This window comes from Podarcis tiliguerta (genome assembly GCF_965153285.1).
Source record: "Podarcis tiliguerta genome assembly, chromosome: 6".
In the NCBI taxonomy this organism is placed as follows: domain Eukaryota; kingdom Metazoa; phylum Chordata; class Lepidosauria; order Squamata; family Lacertidae; genus Podarcis; species Podarcis tiliguerta.
Genome location: NC_139539.1, coordinates 38423270 through 38441404, shown reverse-complemented (window position 1 = coordinate 38441404; position 18135 = coordinate 38423270). Strand labels below are relative to the sequence as shown.

Genomic DNA, 18135 nt, shown 5'->3' with positions numbered 1-18135 from the left:
GAACGCCTCCTTCTAGGGGGTGCAGAGGGTATTTGGTCAGGAATCCACATGGGGGGTATTAAGTAGGCTGGAAAACAGACCCCATACCATCCTCTTGGGAGGGCATGATAGGCCTGTCTGCCACACACCCAGTAAACGTCCTGACCATGGGCAGATATGGTGCTTGTCAGCAAGCGGGCCAGGCATGCAGTCAATTTGGAACCAGAAAAAGTTCCTGTCTTGGACTCAGGCATGTTAGTTGGGGCTGAGAAGGTACGATCACAGTGGGAAGTGCCCACATAGGTCTGAGCGTCAAGGATTCATTCCAAGGCACAGGGAGGAGTGGCATTCCTCCCAGAGCATCTACAGGGGCCAGAGTGCAAACGGCACAATTGGTCCGATTTGCAGAGAACGCAACCATCTCAGCAACCTGAATCCACTTATTATATGTGTGGTGGGCCCCCCACGATTGCAGCAGTTGTCTGGTCACTGTGAGTGGTATTGGCATATCAAAGTTCAAAGGCAGCAGAAATACCAGCACGGGGACCCACAGTCGTATTTGAGCCATTGTATACACGTGGAGGGGCTTAGGTAAGTGCTAGAGAGTGGGCTGGGGTGTAATTACGCTGAAAGAAAAGACTCACTAGACACCCTCCTCTGCAGGGGTGGCGTAAAGCAAACCAGGCCCAGGTACCTTCAATAAAGTTCAGTTATGCAAAAGGAAAGAAAAGAAAATGTGAAAATGTCCTCTTTCAATCCATGCTGGATTCTTGAGCCGTGCAAAACGTCAGCTTCCGGAGTGAGCAGGGCGGTAGTCTGGTGGGCTTTGGACATCTTGGGTCCCTTCCAACAAGGCTGGAGCGATGTCTGGGCGTCTGGGGTGAGTCGAAGGGGCCAGTGCAGATCAGGTGTCACAGATGCTGGTGACTTTAACAGCTGTAGAGAAACAGGACAGCCTCTGGCCGGTTTACCTGTCAAGAGAAGAGAAAAAGAAACACACGGCAGAACGACTGTACATTGACAGATAGCATTTGCACCTAAAGGTATAGGCGTAGCAAACATTAATTCAAAAGGGTATGCTTGGCAGGAAACTTTGCAAGGGGTAAAAGTTCTGTTCCTTGGGTTTAGTTTTGCCAGCTTTTTTTAAAAAAGTCTCATTCGTGTGCTCTAAGTTTCAGAGCTCTCGTGGCCTGTAAGCCATGTTGCAAATTTCAGTTTTCATCTGCCAAGTTTGCTAGTGTCCAATGTGTTCCCTTGCTTCTGGCAAAATTTCAAATTCCTCAGAGTATCAATTCCTATGTTATGCTGCGGCTCCTTTTTCAGAGTAAAATTGCACCTAAAAAGAAAAACTTGACAAAGTTCACAGAAAGCATTCACTTGCTTTTAAGAAAGTCACTTTCCTCAGGTTAGTGCTTGGGGCAAGGGGGTGGGTAACCCTTGGCCTTCTGGGTTTTTTGTGGCTGAACCATAAATCCAGAGAGTGTGGGGTTCAGGGTAGCTGGTTGGTGAGAATGCAGCATTTTCCTCTTGGGATAGCAGCCAAGAGATAACACTCTGAAGCTACCTCCAAGCGCCTGGCACAAGGGAAAAAAAAGCTGATGTCCTGTTACTTGCTTCTAGCTGCAACAGTCTGTTAGCAAGAACAGAGATGAGAAGAAATCATTTTTGAGAAATCTTATTGTTCCCAGCCTGTGGGGGTGGGGTGTGTCGGGCGTGGGGCCTATGGGCATTCCATTTCCCAATGACCCTCTTGCCTGCAGATGGTGCACTGGTTTCTTCCCTAGGCGTCTTCTTTCCCTCCCGTGGACACCCTCTTGCATTTTTGGCTTTCTGGCTGCTTGAAGACAAACCCCTAATTATTTTGGCTGGGTCCTCTTCAAAAGAAGGATTCTGATTTAAAGTGCTTGGAGGTCTGTGGTCCTGGACATCGGATGACTCCAGAGGGTCGTACAGTCGGTGGGGTGGGGCCATCAAAGTGGAGTTTTAGCTACCCCAATTGCAACATCAGTATTGTCCGCTGACCTGAAGGCATTTATCTTGCGGATTTCCTCAATGGTCAGTATTGTAATCCCAGGGTTTTCAATCCCTTGGGTTTAATTGTCTCTTTTTTTTAAAACAGTTCTGTCCTATGCGGCTCTCAAAGCCTTCTGCTCTGTTTCTTTCTGTCTGCCAATTCACATCCTTGCAATTGTGCTGCTTCTAAAACCAAGAAGCCACATCCAGCTCACTCTTTTAAACGGTTCTACATACTGGAACACTCTGTCAGACTGCTTCCTAGTCCATCTTATCTCTTTATCTAGAGTTTTTCTGAAGTCATCATCATCACAAACATCATCACCTTCCTCTTCACCTTCCTTGCTTGCATCAAAAGGGGGTTGGGTAAGGGGAACCTCATTTAGCCCTCGTGCAGTTGCTGCATAGGGTGGAGGGTGCAAATTATTATTCCTTCCTCCTCTTCTTCTGGGACTGGCAAGACTGCTGTTTTTTCAAACTTGTAATTGTACTGAACACAGTTTGACTTGGGCAGTCACAATTCTATTTTTCCGAAGCCATGTGGGATTTTGATCTACATTGGCTTTCCAGATAGAAATATAGGGAATCTGATCTGTGTGGGCCTTGAAAATGTTACTCCATAAAATGTTGACCAAGTTTGGATCAAAGGATCCTCCAGGAGGCCATTCTGGTAAATACGAAGGCCAGTCAACTTCACATAAATGTTGGAGACTGCTTTTTTTGAGTTTACATCCCCACTCTTCTGCTTTCATGGCACTTTTCCAGTTTTCCAGAAAGCTCTGTAGTGGTGTCTCAAGAATTGTTTTACTGCTTTTATTTCCCATGACTCTGGGATCCTGGGGACACTGGGACACTCAGCCCTCCTAACGTTATTTTCTCTCACTCAGTCACAGGCCGGACGTTGCTTTCAACGTCTCACACACTCAAAACATTCACTGGAGTGTCCCCACACGCACATTCAGAAAAACCCATGCACCTCCCCCAATCCCCTTTCCCCCCCAAAAAATAACCACAACTGGCAGCGTTTAGACTTCGACCGGGGCCCAAGAGCACTCTACTGCTTCTTTTGGACACAAAAAGAACCATAACCGGCAGCGCTTAGACTTCGACCGGGGCCCAAGAGCACTCTACTGCTTCTTTTGGACACAAAAAGAACCATAACCGGCAGCGCTTAGACTTCGACCGGGGCCCAAGAGCACTCTACTGCTTCTTTTGGACACAAAAAGAACCATAACCGGCAGCGCTTAGACTTCGACCGGGGCCCAAGAGCACTCTACTGCTTCTTCTGGGCACAAAAAGAACCCTAACCGGCAGCGCTTAGACTTCGACCGGGGCCCAAGAGCACTCTACTGCTTCTTCTGGACACAAAAAGAACCATAACCGGCAGCGCTTAGACTTCGACCGGGGCCCAAGAGCACTCTACTGCTTCTTTTGGACACAAAAAGAACCATAACCGGCAGCGCTTAGACTTCGACCGGGGCCCAAGAGCACTCTACTGCTTCTTTTGGACACAAAAAGAACCATAACCGGCAGCGCTTAGACTTCGACCGGCGCCCTGCAGCACCCTTTTTGCTGCTTTTCTGGGCAATACCAAAACCAGTGGCACTTCTTCTACCCTGCTGGCGGAGTTGATCAGACTCTCTTTTTGCTCCCACCTATCCCTGTGGAGCTTACCTTGTTCCTCGAGGTACCTTCTTTCTGCACGGCCGTTGCTCTTTCTCTCCGTCACTTGTCGCGTGTCCACTCAGGAACGGGTGGCCAGTCCCTCCCACGAAGATGGCAGGATGCGCGCTGGAACTGTTGACCCAGGATCCTGAGCTGCTCGCCTTGCAGTGACGCCCTGGACCTCTTTGTCCCTCGATCTCGGGGAACGTGCTTATTTCCCGGCCAATGCACCAGAAATATGTAGCCTTTTTAATCCACGGGTAGGAATAATTGTTGCACCCGAGCAGAGACAAAAGGAGCCAAACGACACCAAGGGGTTAATCCAGAGAAAGAGCATTTTATTCTGCCATCCGGAGGGCAGAGGCACCTGTGTGATTCAGTTCACAAAAGACAGGCCGCACCGAAAAACATTTTACAAGCAGGTTTTATCCTTTTTTCAAACCCCTTTTTCCCTGTCCCCCTTCACAGATTCTTACATAGAATGTTGCTTTTTTCGTTCCCTGGTTCTGTTCCCGGAAGTATGTTGCAAATCAATGTACCAGGACAAGGTTGCTTCTATCTGGGAACCAAAAGGTTTTCTGTTCTCAGCTCTGGGTTTGTTACAGCGTTTTTGTTACAAAGAGGACTGCTTAGCTTGTGCTTTTTGTCTTAGAGGAAATTGCAGTTTTTAAAATGCGTACGCCGAGGCCTGGCTGGGGGGGGGATTCACAAACAGTTTTTAGGGCTTTCTGGGGTAACCCTAACTGTACCCCTTCAGTAGCAATCTGGAAATTTCTCCCTTTCATTCCACCCCTCCTTCTGCTTGTCAGTGGCTGCTGCCTGGGATGCTTGCTTGCTCCACTCCTCTTACTCCGCTGGACTGCTCAAATGTTTCTCTACTTCATTCTTTCACCCCCACCCACACACTGCTAGTAGTGGTTGCAACAGCAACAGTTGCTTCCTTTGCTTACTTAAAATCTGATTTTAACTTCCTAAAGCTGATTCCAAAGACTGAGACCATTGAGAAGCTGGTGTCCTGAGACCATATGGCACCCCATATGGATTTTTCTGACTCCTGATTTTGAAAGGGCATAAATGGAGAGCTGTCAGTACTTGAATGTTGATATCGGTCTCTTTACACAGCTGGTCCAGGAACGGGGGGAGGAGGAGGAGCAGGAGGAGGAGGTAGCACCCTGGACCCTGGAATTGGTAAATGTTTGCTTTTCACTGTTATTGGTGGGTACATTTTAAAAAGTGGGGAGAGAGCAAGAATTGAGCTTATGGATAGAACCAGAGTGGAGGAAATGGACTCTTGAAAATATTTACTGCTGATAAGTCAGCAGAGAGAGGATTAATTTTATCAGAAGAATATCATGAGGAGACTTGGGTACATGGTAGTGCAGTAGTCGTTTTGAAACACTGGAATTGCACACCATAAGAAGAACCTGCAACAGAATGTTGTGGTTTGTGGCCTTCCTTCTGAAAAGACTGCATGTTCAGAATTTAGCAAGCTATTTCCCTTAATCAGTGCATTCAATTTCCCTTGTCCTGCCCCATGTTATGTTTTTCTTTTCCAGCAGTCACTCTATTCAACAGCTACTTGGCTCCCTCAGTTCTCATTTGTCTATTTTGAAGGGTTTCCTCTTTAGGTTTTGTTTCTCCAAGCATGCCAATATCTCTGTTGTTTCTCAGTGGATGTTCTGACTGCAGTTACAGTCCACACTCAATAATCTGAGTTTGCTTTTAAGAGTGAATAAGGCAAACAGGGTGGTAGGAGTTCAGTGATAGTGCTAGGCAAAGCTGAAATGAAAAAATGTCATTGGGAAAGCTAATGTACAGGAAATTGTGAGAATATGTCTTGTGGAAGAAGTGGAAACATTTGTTCTATTTTATCATTAAATGTAAATTTTATAAAGAGAACAATTGTTCTTTAGGCTTTTAATGCTTCTTAGGAGCTCAGATGCCTTCTGACTGCTTAGTCAAATGTAATCCAACTCCCAAGTTCACTACTTCTTAAAACTGCTGAATTTTCCTTTGGACAGCTTCAACAGCAGACAATCACTCAGGATTTTTTGGGGGTAAATGCTTTGAGTTTTTTCTTCCGTTTAGTTCTTTGTGGGGCCTTTGCTGGTTTGCATGCTAGAAGGTCTCTTAGAAATGCCTGGCTTTATGTGAATTGTGTAATTTATGGAATGTTTTTTTTTGGTGCATCAAGGCATTTCTTTTATTGTGTAGGAAATTCTGGCAAAGCTTTCCAGTTTCGTTCTTTGTGGGGCCTTTGCTGGTTTGCATGCTAGAAGGTCTCTTAGGAATGCCTGGCTTTATGTGAATTGTGTAATTTATGGAATGTTTTTTTTTGGTGCATCAAGGCATTTCTTTTATTGTGTAGGAAATTCTGGCAAAGCTTTCCAGTTTCCTTTGCTTTTCTTTAAAATTTTCTATACTGCTTTTCATGAATTCCAAAGCCAGTGTCTTATAAACTCCCTCTTTTGCATAGGATCTACACACAGTCCAGAGACAAAGCCGCCCAAAGATGACACAGGTAAAACTGAAAGCTGGTGGTGGTAGTGACAGCAAATTAATCAGCTTGTTTTTAGATTAGCTATTGCGCTTCTATTGCAGGGTGTGGCAGCTTTTCTAACACAAGAAATTCTGAGCTGAGAATGGAAACATTCCATTTGAGAAGGCAACGTGACATAGGGGAGGATTTCTAGTCTTGTGAATTATTCCAGGAATGTTTCCTACTCAGTCCTTACCAATCAGCTTGTTAGGCGGTGGCAGAATGAGGAAGGAAGGATTCTGCGTGTTAGACTCCAGTGACACATCTCTGGGGCCTTGGTGTCTCTTCCTTGTAGTTCTGAAGGTGAGGGGAAAGCTCATATTTGCTGCTTAGTATCTGGAGACACTGTTTGGCAAACAAGTACCCATAAGAACATAGGAAGTTGCCTTCTACACAGACAGTTGGTCCATCTAGCTCAGTAATGTCAACACTGCCTGGTAGTTCTCCAGGTTTTCAGACACAGGACATTCTGAGCTCTGCCTAGAGATGCTGGGCATCGAACCTAGATCCTTCTGCATGCAGGACAGGCGTACTACCATTTAACTGTGGCCCTTGCCCTTTAGATTTCTCTCCTTAGTATAATGTGGAAAGGATTAAGCTGGTAAAAATAGTTTGTTTTCTGAAACTGAGCATTTCTCTTGAGGCTTGCATACCATAAAGTTCAACTTGCATATAATCCTCAACTGAATATATCACCATGGTTGGCTTGTTGTCCCATGAATTCCCAGTGCAGTTCTGGAATTAAGTTTGACTTTGATTAAATCCATTATAATTGTTCTCTTCAGTTCTGTAACTCACTGTAGCTAGGCATGATGATGCCTGCACTCCAAAAGCCCAAGCAATGTGTTTCCTAGGTCTTGTGTGCTGTCCTGGTGCAAGTGATTCATGGTCTGTGCCAGTGGGCTTCTTCTCATTATCAAGAAGAGGATTTCTGAGAAGGCTGTAGCATATTAAAAAAAACCCCTGAAATAAGAGAATGTTGTCTTTTAGACAAATGTTGACAAACAATAACAATGGTGTTTCAACAAGCCCTGTGCTTGTTAAAGCAGAGACAGTCTCAAATGTGGTTTTGGACAAGCCCAGGGACTTAAATACCTACGCTAAGGCCCTCTGACTGGGGATTTATGCCATCCAATATATGCCCAGCCATAAGGCTTTCTAAAATGGTCATTAGGTCAATGGGCAGGGCATATATTCAGTTTAGTTTTTGCCTCAGGGTATGAGGGTGGCCTAGGGACGCGGGTGGCGCTGTGGGTTAAACCACAGAGCCTAGGACTTGCCGATCAGAAGGTCGGCGGTTCAAATCCCCGTGACGGGGTGAGCTCCTGTTGCTCGGTCCCTGCTCCTGCCAACCTAGCAGTTCAAAAGCACGTCAAAGTGCAAGTAGATAAATAGCTACCGCTCCAGCGGAAAGGTAAACGGCGTTTCCGTGTGCTGCTCTGGTTCGCCAGAAGCAGCTTAGTCATGCTGGCCACATGACCCAGAAGCTGTAGGCCAGCTCCCTCGGCTAATAAAGCGAGATAAGTGCCGCAACCCCAGAATCGGTCATGACTGGACCTAATAATCAGGGGTCCCTTTACCTTTACTTTATGAGGGTGGCCTGAATATTTGGGGAGCGGGTTCATATTACCCCATTGTCATGGTCACACCATTTTTATATGAGAGTGATGGAACCTGGAGCTTTTTCCTGAATGCTCTGGGGCATTTTGTAGCTGACAGTTCCACCGAAAGCTGACAGTTCCACCGAAGCCATGGTCTCCCAATAGAATGGTGAGATGAAATGGGTGGTGAACATGCTCACCCCCAAATTTCCTCGTCGTGGAACCACGGTGGCTCCTTGGTAGTCTGGGGAACTTTGGGCTATGGAACAAGGTTGATGAAGACTAGAGCACAAGTGGTGCAATTCTTGCTTCAAAGCTAACCAAACACTGCTTAATGGTTGCAGTCACAGAGTCCAGAGAGAAGCATTGGAAGTGTGTTTTTGGGCTTCCTGGCACGTGCGCTACAGGGTGCCACAGGAACCTATTTCGTCCATAATGCTATTCAGTATCTATATGTAGCTGCTGGGAGTGGTCATTAGGGGTTGGAGCAGGCAAGGTGCCAGCACTATACTCATGACGCTCACCTCTGTTTCTCTATAACATCTGAATCAGTACTTTTATGCAATAGTGGGATGGGTGGGGGATAATAAACATATGTTGAATCCTGTCAAGATTCAGTACTGTGAGTGAGTTGTTCCTTTGTCTGAGAAACTGATCAGTTGCCTGCCCTTGATGGGGTAGCATTCTCCCTGAAGGAGCAGGTATGCAATCAGCAAGCGCTTCTGGATCCAGCTTTGTCACTGGAGGGCCGGGTAGCTTCAGGTGTGCTTTTTATCAGCTGTACTCGGTATGGCAGCTGTGACTATTTGTGGCCCTGGTGAGCTTGACCACAGTAGTTCAGGCAGTGGTGAGTTGAAATTGGATTACTGCAATGCACTCTATATGGGTCTTCCCTTGTGCTTGATATGGGAACTACAGTTAGTTCAGAGTGCTGCAGCATGGTTGCTGACAGAAGTGAGACTCTCATCTCTGCTCAGAAATCCTATTTGCTTCCCTAACTTAACCCTTATATGCCTACTCAAACTCTTTAATCTGCGGAACTGACACTGTTACAGGTGCCACATAATATTCATTCCACACCTATAATAAATCTTTTAACATGACAGCACCTATACTTTGGAACTCCCTGCCTATTAACATCAGTCGCTATACACCCTTTGGGGTCTACTTAAAACACTTTTGTTTAAGCAAGATTAATTTAGCATGTTACCTATTTTTAACTGCCTTTTATTGATAATTTTAATGTTGTTTTTTGGTAAGCCACTTGAAGGTTTTATTACCACCAAAATAGTAAATAATAGTATATATATGTTGTGTATAAATTTATGTATATAACTACATAACTGTCTTGTGGCCTAAACTGCTAGTCTCCTCCCCTGCACTGGGGAGGACCCATTAAGCTGGTCTGCCACCCAGGACTTTTCAGTGAGAACCCCATTTCTTGGTTTTCAGCTGGATCAATAGGATTTCTTATTAATTATAATTATTTATCAGCTAGATAAATGCTTCTAATCAGTAATTAGAACATTCAGTCTTCCATTGTCTACTGGAGCAGATTATCTTCAGTTATTAGTTGAACCTTTAATAATACTTTAATGTACTATATTTTATTCAGAGTGTGTGACAGATGCAAATGCAGTGAGAGAGAGCTAGAATCTGTCACCCTCACATAACATCTAACTTTTTTCTTCTTCCATTTTAGCACCTAACCACTCCTCAGGAGTTATTATTGGTAAGTAATTACAGAATGAGGTACAATCCTTCATTGTACCAAATCCTGGAGTTCAGCAACCATTGTACTTTATTGCCTGGTGGAAATGTGTGTGTTCCTTCCTTTTTTTCTCCAGTTTGTGGTTTAAATGTTGAAGACTCCTACTTGAATAAAAAAATTGATTCTTTTGTGAGAATTCTTAGGGTGCAAACAAATATACTTTCTTCCAGGTTCTAGTGTATTTTTATTTATTTATTTCCTCCACTACCTTTGCTCCTGTAATGAACATAGCTGGCTTAAAATCCAGCACAGATTTCCTCTATGTTGTGGCTTTTAATGTTCCAGCTTCTGGGCGTGCTTTAAAAAATTTTCAAGAGAAAAGGTGTTTTGAGCCGGACACATTGCTTGGGTTGAGGAGTCGCTCTCTGATTGTCATTAGGGCCTTTCAGTTGGCACAGCTAACATCTGCTAGGAACAGGAAGAACTTGTTCCTAAAACCAATCTCTGAGGAAGACTGCATATCTGCCCGAAAAGGGGTGAGTGCAGATGTACAGTGGACTTGCTGCTCAAGGTATGTATGTGTCTAGAGACTTGCTGTGTCCTGTAACACTTGAACTCATCCACATGAGTGTCTTCAATGTCCATTGAGCATTACAAGGTAGCAGCTTGTCTGGTGACTTCTTCATACTATTTCATGGGCTAATTAAAGTTGTTTAAATCTTACGTAGTTTAATAAGCCACATATTTCTAGGATTCCTGGCTTCACTACGAAGTCTGATATTGGATTCAAAGTACAAATAGTGGAAACAAATGGAAGTGGTCAAACACTGAAAGCACAGCTTTTTATGTTAGTTCTTCATGTACAAAACAAACTGACAGGTTTTCCTCATTGATTTTAATAGTTTGTCTATCTTTTGTTAAGTCTGCAGTAGGATTTGGGTCCTGTTTGGGGGTTGTTGTCTCAAACCTATTTTGAAGCTACTGATGTGATTACATTTCAGTCTTTATTTAGGACTGGGGCAGTTTTTTCTTGAACAGAAAAAAATAACCTATTACTTTGCCTTGTTAATCATTACTACAGTATATCACTGGATTTCTTCTTCTTCCCTTTAAGGATCTGTGGTGGCTGTTATTTTGGGGATTTGTCTTATTGCTGCAGGTTGGAAATACAGATCTTGCTTTATAAAGGGGTGAGTCAGCTCAGGAGAAGCCATATCTAATTCTTTGTAGCTTCGTTTGTGGCGGTGTGAGCTAATATACGCTTCTTGGCTTCACTTTGCCTTCTGTTCACTTACACTTTCCGTATAAATGTGCTTGGTGTTTAGAAAGGGCTTTAGTATTTTTATTATTTATTTATTTATTTGGTGAACAGTTGCACTAATATGGCAGCACAGAATAAACAGTAACAACTAAAACACAATAATTTTTCTACAACGGCTAGTCAGTATTTTATCCCATTTCCACCATTGGTGTTCTGAAGTGACAGAAATGCTCTGTCTCAATTTACCGAAGCTGTCCATCCTAATGCAGACTTGACAATGAATATTCCGGCACTAAAAATCCTGCAATCTACTATTAAATTAAGTCATCAAACACTCTGCTCTAATCTACAGATGTTGGAACCGTCAAGGGTACTTGCTGTTTGTGATTTTTACTTTCAGACACAGTAAGAAAATGGATTTGTTGAACAATCCCGCCTGAAGCCAGTAGATTTTTTCTGGAAGAATCTAGGCCGGTCCTGTAATCTAAGCCAACAATTTGCAGCAATAATTTATTCTGAACATTTATCTTGCATGACCTTTCTATTTTTGTGTCCAGGACTGTCCATTTTTGTTGTAGCATTGTATACATGATTTTACTATTTTAATATGATGCATGTACGTATGCAGACAAGTTCGCTTAAATTTGTGAACACTAATTAAGGTATTTCTGTAGATTAATACAATAATTATTTATTAGTTTTGAATATTCATTGCAAAAATTTCTGTAACAGATTGTTCACATGTCTTTTAAGTCTTTAAGATATTCTGAGATTCAGTATTGATACTAGAGAATACTGATTTTTTTGTCAAAGGCAAGAGATCTTTTGGATTCAGAGGCAGTAACAATACCAGTGGAGAGAAGTTCGGTGATTTTATTAAGTGACAGGCTAAATACAAAATACTAATCAGTGAAAAAGACTTTCAGCAGAGTAATATAACATAAGCAAGACCAGATATTTCCCCATTCATTTGTCAGGAGCCCCAGGGAGAGACCCTTTCTGGCTAACATGCAGGACCCAGCTGGTCTGGGCCTATGTCAAATCTCAAAACTTATGTTTGCATCTGGGAGATTTATGTACTCTAAATTCTTCGTAGCTGTGTACTTATTGGCATAATGTCCAAAGCCCTCAAACCTGCTTTGGAAGTTGTTATTTAGAAGGCGTGAGGGATACGATAAGCAAGTGGACAAGGCCAGCATAATTAACCTTGGGGTCCTGCTGTAGCTATAATACTTCTGGCAGGCGCGTGACCTTCAGACAGTGACTCCTGCCCCATTCTGCAGACACCTAACCTTGGAATAGTCAAAGCAATAAAGCAAACAATGCAGGCATGGAGGAATGATTGTACCAACCAACCTACCTCCTCAAAATACATCTTCCAGTGTGGGTTTCCCCAACACTGATATAACCTCATACTCATGATTATGGGAAATAAAAATATAATCTATTGTTGGGACTGCCAACTAATTGCACCTTAATGTGCATACCAGTAGAAGGCCTAGGTGTGTAGTTCTGCACAAATACTTGTTAAGGAATTGGGGGGGGGGGACCCATGGCGTTGTGTTGCAATGGGTCTTAGTTTGATTTTTGAGCAACTCAAAAATCATATTATATTTACTTTGAGAATGTTTAAACCCATTAATGGCATCTTACCTGCTTGAAGCTGTTCATGTTTATAGTTTTCTATTGAATATTGAGCATCTCTGCCTCATTTTAAATGTATTGTAAAGTACAATATTGTCAAGCCTTTCCAGTGCTAAATATAGTCATCCTACTATATGTGCTGAATAAGCTTCTCAGTCTTAGTCAAACAACCTAGAGATTATTCTTTGAATAACATGTTTTGTGTTTGAAGATTCTCTTTTTAGAGCGATCTAGTGAGTTTGTGGGAAAGTGTTTTACATTTCTTTCTCATGATTGTTAAATGTCAAACTGTGAGCAGGCATTAATTAAAGCACAGAAATGGGAAGGACATTGGAATGACCTGTGTGGGTCAGGGACACTATTCCGGCTCCTGGGTTCCCTTTTCCCCGTCACCCTCTTTCTTTTCTGTCTCAACTAATCAACCAGTCTAATATTTTCAGCTGCTAGCATGTTTTGTCCTGAAGTCAAGAATGTTTTTATGTAGACGGTAACCTGTATTTTAAAATAGTTAATCGTGGTGTTATATGACAGCAAAGGACTCTTCTTCCACAGTATGTAGCAAATAGTGCACCCTGCCTGGGCACAGACACTTCTTAAACGTCATTTAGCAATAGCTACTCCAGCCGTGAATTATAACTATAGTCACATTTAAGTACTTGAGTGTTACAGGTATGTGAGAGAACCACCAAATACTCTTCACTAGTGGAAATAAAGTGGTAAGTGAGAAGCTTGGTGCATGTACCTGGCCTCCTGGCGGCCAGGTGTATAGTGCTGTTCCTCATCACCAACCACTCCTAGTGGAAGCATTTCAGTGAGAAATTTTATTTTGTAGGTCACATGACATCCACACAGTTATTCCCATCAACTTGTAATCACTTTATGCAGAGAAGTAGACAAAAGTAAATTCATTCTTGTTGGTAAACAAAAGGCAGTGCTCCTTGCTTACAGAAGCTCCATTGCTGACACTTGTCCAAGTTGCCCACATGGACAGTGGTGCCTGTGGAATGTTGATTCAAGGGCAGATTCTACAAGGAATGTTAGAAGTGACCATTTTTCTATACTGTACTTAGGCTGTCTCTCTCTCTCTCTTATATCTGTTGTGTTTATATAATCCTAATTCTCTTTATCTGTTTTACTTCTAATATCCTGCAGTTGTTAACAGTCTGTGTATTACTTCTGCTTCTATAGCTTCCAAAACTAATTTTCTTTCCTAAGAAGTAACAGTATGGCCGCTTCTTCAATGTAAAAGTTGCTTTCAAAATGTCAATAGCATGCAGTGGAATGCTGATGTATTTGTGTGTTGCTTTTTCCTTCCTGACAGGAAGACTAAACAGAATGATATAATGATTCAAACATATCAAAATCAATCAAAAATATTTGTAACTTTTTTTTACAGAAAATCTGACCCTTCTTCTGGCAATGCTGAGTCTTACCGTGCAGTTGCCACTCACACAGAAATTGGATTGGAACCCAAAGCCTCCTGATTGCAGTAGAGCTGTGCTCCAGTAAGCTTCCAGCTGATAATTAATTCCCAACAGTTCTTATTTTGAGAACTGGAAATGAGAATTGAATGAAGATCTGCATGGAAAAAGCCAAAGCAATTTTCATTAAAAACTGGGCATCCAGGTTATTCAGCTACTTGAAGCATGAAGCAGTATTGGGCCCCAAGAAAACTCTGTTCATTTGCACTTATTGTTTTTGCATAGGACTGGGTTGCAACTTCCTTTGCAGAATGTGTTTTAAAGTGCCTCAATCAAATACAGAACCAAGAAGAACTTATTACAGTTTGTTTCCTAGGATCTTGTTCATCACTTGAAGGGGAGGGACAAGTAAAGCTGTTAATATTTACCAAACATTTGACTTCCACAAGCCTTTCTCAGGAAGAATTGTAAAAGTTGTCTTGATTTCCTTACATGATCTTAAAAAGTGTGAACAAAAGTAACACGTGCCTAATTGAAAATACTCGTTTTCTTTTTGATATATTTTCATAGGCAAACAAAAACTCTATGTACTTAACCAAAAAATCAAGGGTCACGTTTACAACAGCTTAATTTCAGTGGAAACAAGTAAAATGATTCTCCTGTTAAGATCAATGTGAGTGAAAAGTGCAGTGCTTCTGATGGTTTGAACTATAGTTTGTTACAGTCATGAAGGTAACTTGTTATATGCTATTTTAAAATTTTATGTTGAATTGTACACTTCTTTTGTTTAAATTGATTAACTATGTAGTATGTATACAGAGAGAAAAATTGTTTCTCTTAGAATGTGTGCAAATAAACTAAAATATTGAATAAAAGGCACTATCATTGGTAGCTTTCTACTCCCAAGAGATAAGAGGAAACTGGTGATGCAGTGCAGCTTGTGTTGATACGGCTAATAGCACATAGCTGTTTCGAATCTGTTTCTCACCATGCAGAGATGCACAATGCAGTGAAAATAGATGTTTGTGGCAAAAACTTCCTGGTAACTTCCTTTACAGCACCCAGACAAGCATTCTGTGCACACGTTTTAACTTTGCGCAAAGTATCATGAGATGGTGCTTTGACTATAAGTATGTGTTCTTAGCATCTCAAAGTGGGCCATGTGCTGTTCAGTGTTGCTCCTTTAATTTTGAGTGTTGGATGTGATGGACATGTGTTAACTGGCTGAGATAAAAGTACATACCTTTTTTTAAAGGTCATTTGGTTATGGTAGCTACAATGAGCAATACTAAACATGGCCTTCCTTGTTATAGTGAGACTTGCATTGTTTGTAACTAATTTATCTATATTCCCTGCTGTGGAAAATGGCATCTGTATAGCGGCTTTGTTAATATGTGCATTAATTGAAATGTAATTGGCAGCTGACTGTAGAAATTTATTTTAAGTTGGCGACTTTTTTATGTAAAAACCCTTAGAACTCAAAGTAGCTAAAGCTTTCCAGATAATTTTGGACCACAACTCCCATCAGCCTCACAAACATGAATATTTAACTTTGAGCTTGCCTGTGGCCACCCAGTCCTTCATGCATCATGCCTGTGCATCATGCCTGTGGCCACCCAGTCCTTCAATAAAAGCAGGAATAATAGTTCTGTTATCCCCTGCAATCACTAAAGTGTTGTGTACCATACTGGGTCTTCTGCAGTGGGTGATTAGCAGGGGATGCAATTATATGTGTACTCTGCAGTTGCATGTTCATTGGTACTGCAAGTCCCTTTCTGTGTTATGTATTTCATACACTGAGAACACTTCTGTGCAGGAAATGCTGTAAAAGGTTGCAGAAGGGAACTGCTTGCTCACATATGCGAGTGTGTGAACACATGCTGGGAAGCCACAACTGGCTAAAGCTTTCCAAACTGGAATGTGGACACAGGAATGGGATAAAGGAAAGGAAAACTCATGTCTGAATCCACTCTCAATTTTCCTTTAATTATTTAATTGTAAATGGCATGTACCATTATTTAAGAACAGTTTCTGTCTGGTGGTGTACTTCTGTTTTGAGTAAGCTCAGCGCCTTACTTGCCAAGCAAATCCCATGAGTAGAATTTGCAGTGCAAAGCAAACAACTGAATTTATGGTAAGCAGTAAAATGCAGTGCTTACTAATCAGCTTGGAAAGTAGGCAAAAATCCCAGCCCCTGGAATCACATAGCTGTTGGTAAGAGGTGCATTTTAAGGTGCCAAATAGTAAAACTTCATCCTAGCAGAACTCATCCTAATCTTCCAATTTCAGTATTTCCCAGGACAATAGGGGTGCTAATTCTAAAAGCCAGTGACTATGCCAGCTTTTTTGCTGTCCAAAGGCAGCAGCTCAGCCTTAATGTAATACAGTTTTTTGTATCTTCTTGGAAGAAATGGAGGCTGAGCTGAGGACAGTTTTCAGCAGTGGCACTATAGTAACTGTAGATATGTTTGGAGGTAGGATGGCCAGAACCAGTGCATAATTTCTCAAAAGAGAATCTCATCAACTTAACCCTTTCTATTTTCTATGTTCAAACTGAAACCAGACTTTGGGCTAATGTCTGCCTGGAGCTTACATAATGCTTTTAAGTGCTGAGAAAGACTGGGAAGCCTTTTATATAGTTCTCTGTCAAGCTTCCTTTGGGTTTTTTCTGTGAAAGCCCCATTTATTTGCCTGCTGCTGCTGCTTCCTCTTCTGCATTTATTTATATATCCCTATTAGGTTCAGCAACTTCTCATTCATTGCTGTGACCTGAGTGAGAGCTATGATGCTTGCATGCATGCTTCCCTTATTATGGGGCTTCATGGGACTTCTGGCCATTACTTTGGAAGATCAAGGTGAGAAGTTGGGAACTGGGACTCTTTATGTCTAGCTTCTGTACTTCTCCTTTCCCATCCTTTTTTGCGGGGAGAGGCTCCCTTTCCCATGGAATGTGGCAAAAGCTGGTGCTGCATGAGTTGGCAATACATTTTTGTTCCGCTTCTGTTGGGAGAAAGGAGCTTAAGGAAGGGTCATCGGCAGTTAAAAGGGATTTCAAGAGGGTAGCTAATGGGGAGGGGAGGAATGGCTCCTAATCCTTGCTTTATATTGTTTGTTGGTTGGTTGGTTGGTTGGTTGGCATCCAACTGTCTCAGAAGACAATGGAGGAGTGTGCCTTTGGCAGTGAAGTCAAACCATTGGAAGGCTACAGTGCCTGTTGTAGCTGTAGAGGCTGATACAGGAGAGACATGTTGTGTTGCAGCTGGGGCAGATGAAGGTGTCCAGTTGTTGTGCTGCTGCAGCAGCAGCTACACCATGGCATTTCTTCTCTCCTAATTCCTCCCAGTGGTCATTCTTCCACCGGTCACTGCTATGGATGCACAACCTGACTGTGTGTCTCCAGCACTGTGGTCATCTGCAAGGGATTCCCACGAGGGGCTGATGTTGCCTGCCTTCATGTCATATTTGTAACAGAGCTGGTCTGCCAACAGGCCTGGTACCTGAAGTCAGCTCCCTGTAGAGCATGTCCTTCAGGTTTCCTGCCATCTTCCATTCCATGTTCATAACTAAGCCAGCATAGATGTCGCTGAGAGAGCAGTGTGAACATACTGTGTCTGTGGGCTTGGAAAAGCACATATTGAGACTCTGTTGTGCAATGTGATGCTTATGCCTAGTGCAAAAGTTCAGTCTGTTTAGGGGGTAGACAGATTTATTGGGTCATGTCCAGCATCTCCTCTTGGCCTCATTCAAATGAAAACTTCTGATTCACTTTATGCATCTTCCAGCCTTTCTAGTCCATTGTGACTGCAAAGTAAAACCTGGGAAACTCAACCCCAGATTGGTATAATTCTGCTTGTAGGAGCATAGGAAGATGCTTTATACTCTATAGTCAGACCAATGGACCCTCTTGCTCAGTATTGTTTACACTGACTGGTAGTGGCTATGCAGATATCAGGCAGGAGTGTGTCTTATCTAACTTTTCCAGGGGTCTGAGAATGGCAATGGTACAGTATGTTTAAACTATGAGAACTGTGGGGACATGGATTACTATATATCAGTGCTATTTTTCTAGAAAAAGAGGTGCCAGAACTCACACTTGCTTTTTTTCTAATGGCATTGTCACCCACTTGAGAGGTGCCGAAACTGAGTTCTGGCTAACCCCCCCCTCCCCCACTTTATATCCTTTTTAAAGTGTATTTTAAGTGCCTTAAGACCTCAGGTTAGAACAAGGTATAAATCTTTCTAGGCAGACCCAAGCCCACAGTGTTAGAAGGAAAAATGAGGGACACACAAGGGAAACACAG

General features: G+C 42.6%; 2 protein-coding genes across 14 annotated transcripts in view; both read left to right on the top strand.

Annotated features, from left to right (window-relative positions):
* The window catches only part of LOC310679308 (membrane cofactor protein-like), a 57254-nt gene extending 42545 nt beyond the window's left edge, over positions 1–14709 (top strand). For 2 of the 13 annotated variants that reach the window (XM_083444407.1, XM_083444413.1), the window contains 6 exons: positions 4780–4845; positions 5679–5714; positions 6134–6178; positions 9500–9529; positions 10623–10698; positions 13810–14709. In XM_083444407.1, coding sequence (XP_083300533.1) covers positions 4780–4845; positions 5679–5714; positions 6134–6178; positions 9500–9529; positions 10623–10698; positions 13810–13897 — 341 coding nt within the window. In that variant the 3' untranslated portion in view covers positions 13898–14709. Of the gene's footprint in view, positions 1–4746; positions 4846–5678; positions 5715–6133; positions 6179–9499; positions 9530–10622; positions 10699–13809 lie in introns of all 13 variants that reach the window. The other 11 variants (XM_083444412.1, XM_083444415.1, XM_083444418.1 and 8 more) reach the window with 8 other exon arrangements.
* Positions 14710–15462: 753 nt separating this feature from the next.
* Positions 15463–18135, top strand: part of CR2 (complement C3d receptor 2) — a 41854-nt gene continuing 39181 nt past the window's right edge. The window contains exon 1 of the mRNA XM_083444225.1: positions 15463–16689. Coding sequence (XP_083300351.1) covers positions 16617–16689 — 73 coding nt within the window. The 5' untranslated portion in view covers positions 15463–16616. The remainder of the gene's footprint in view (positions 16690–18135) is intronic.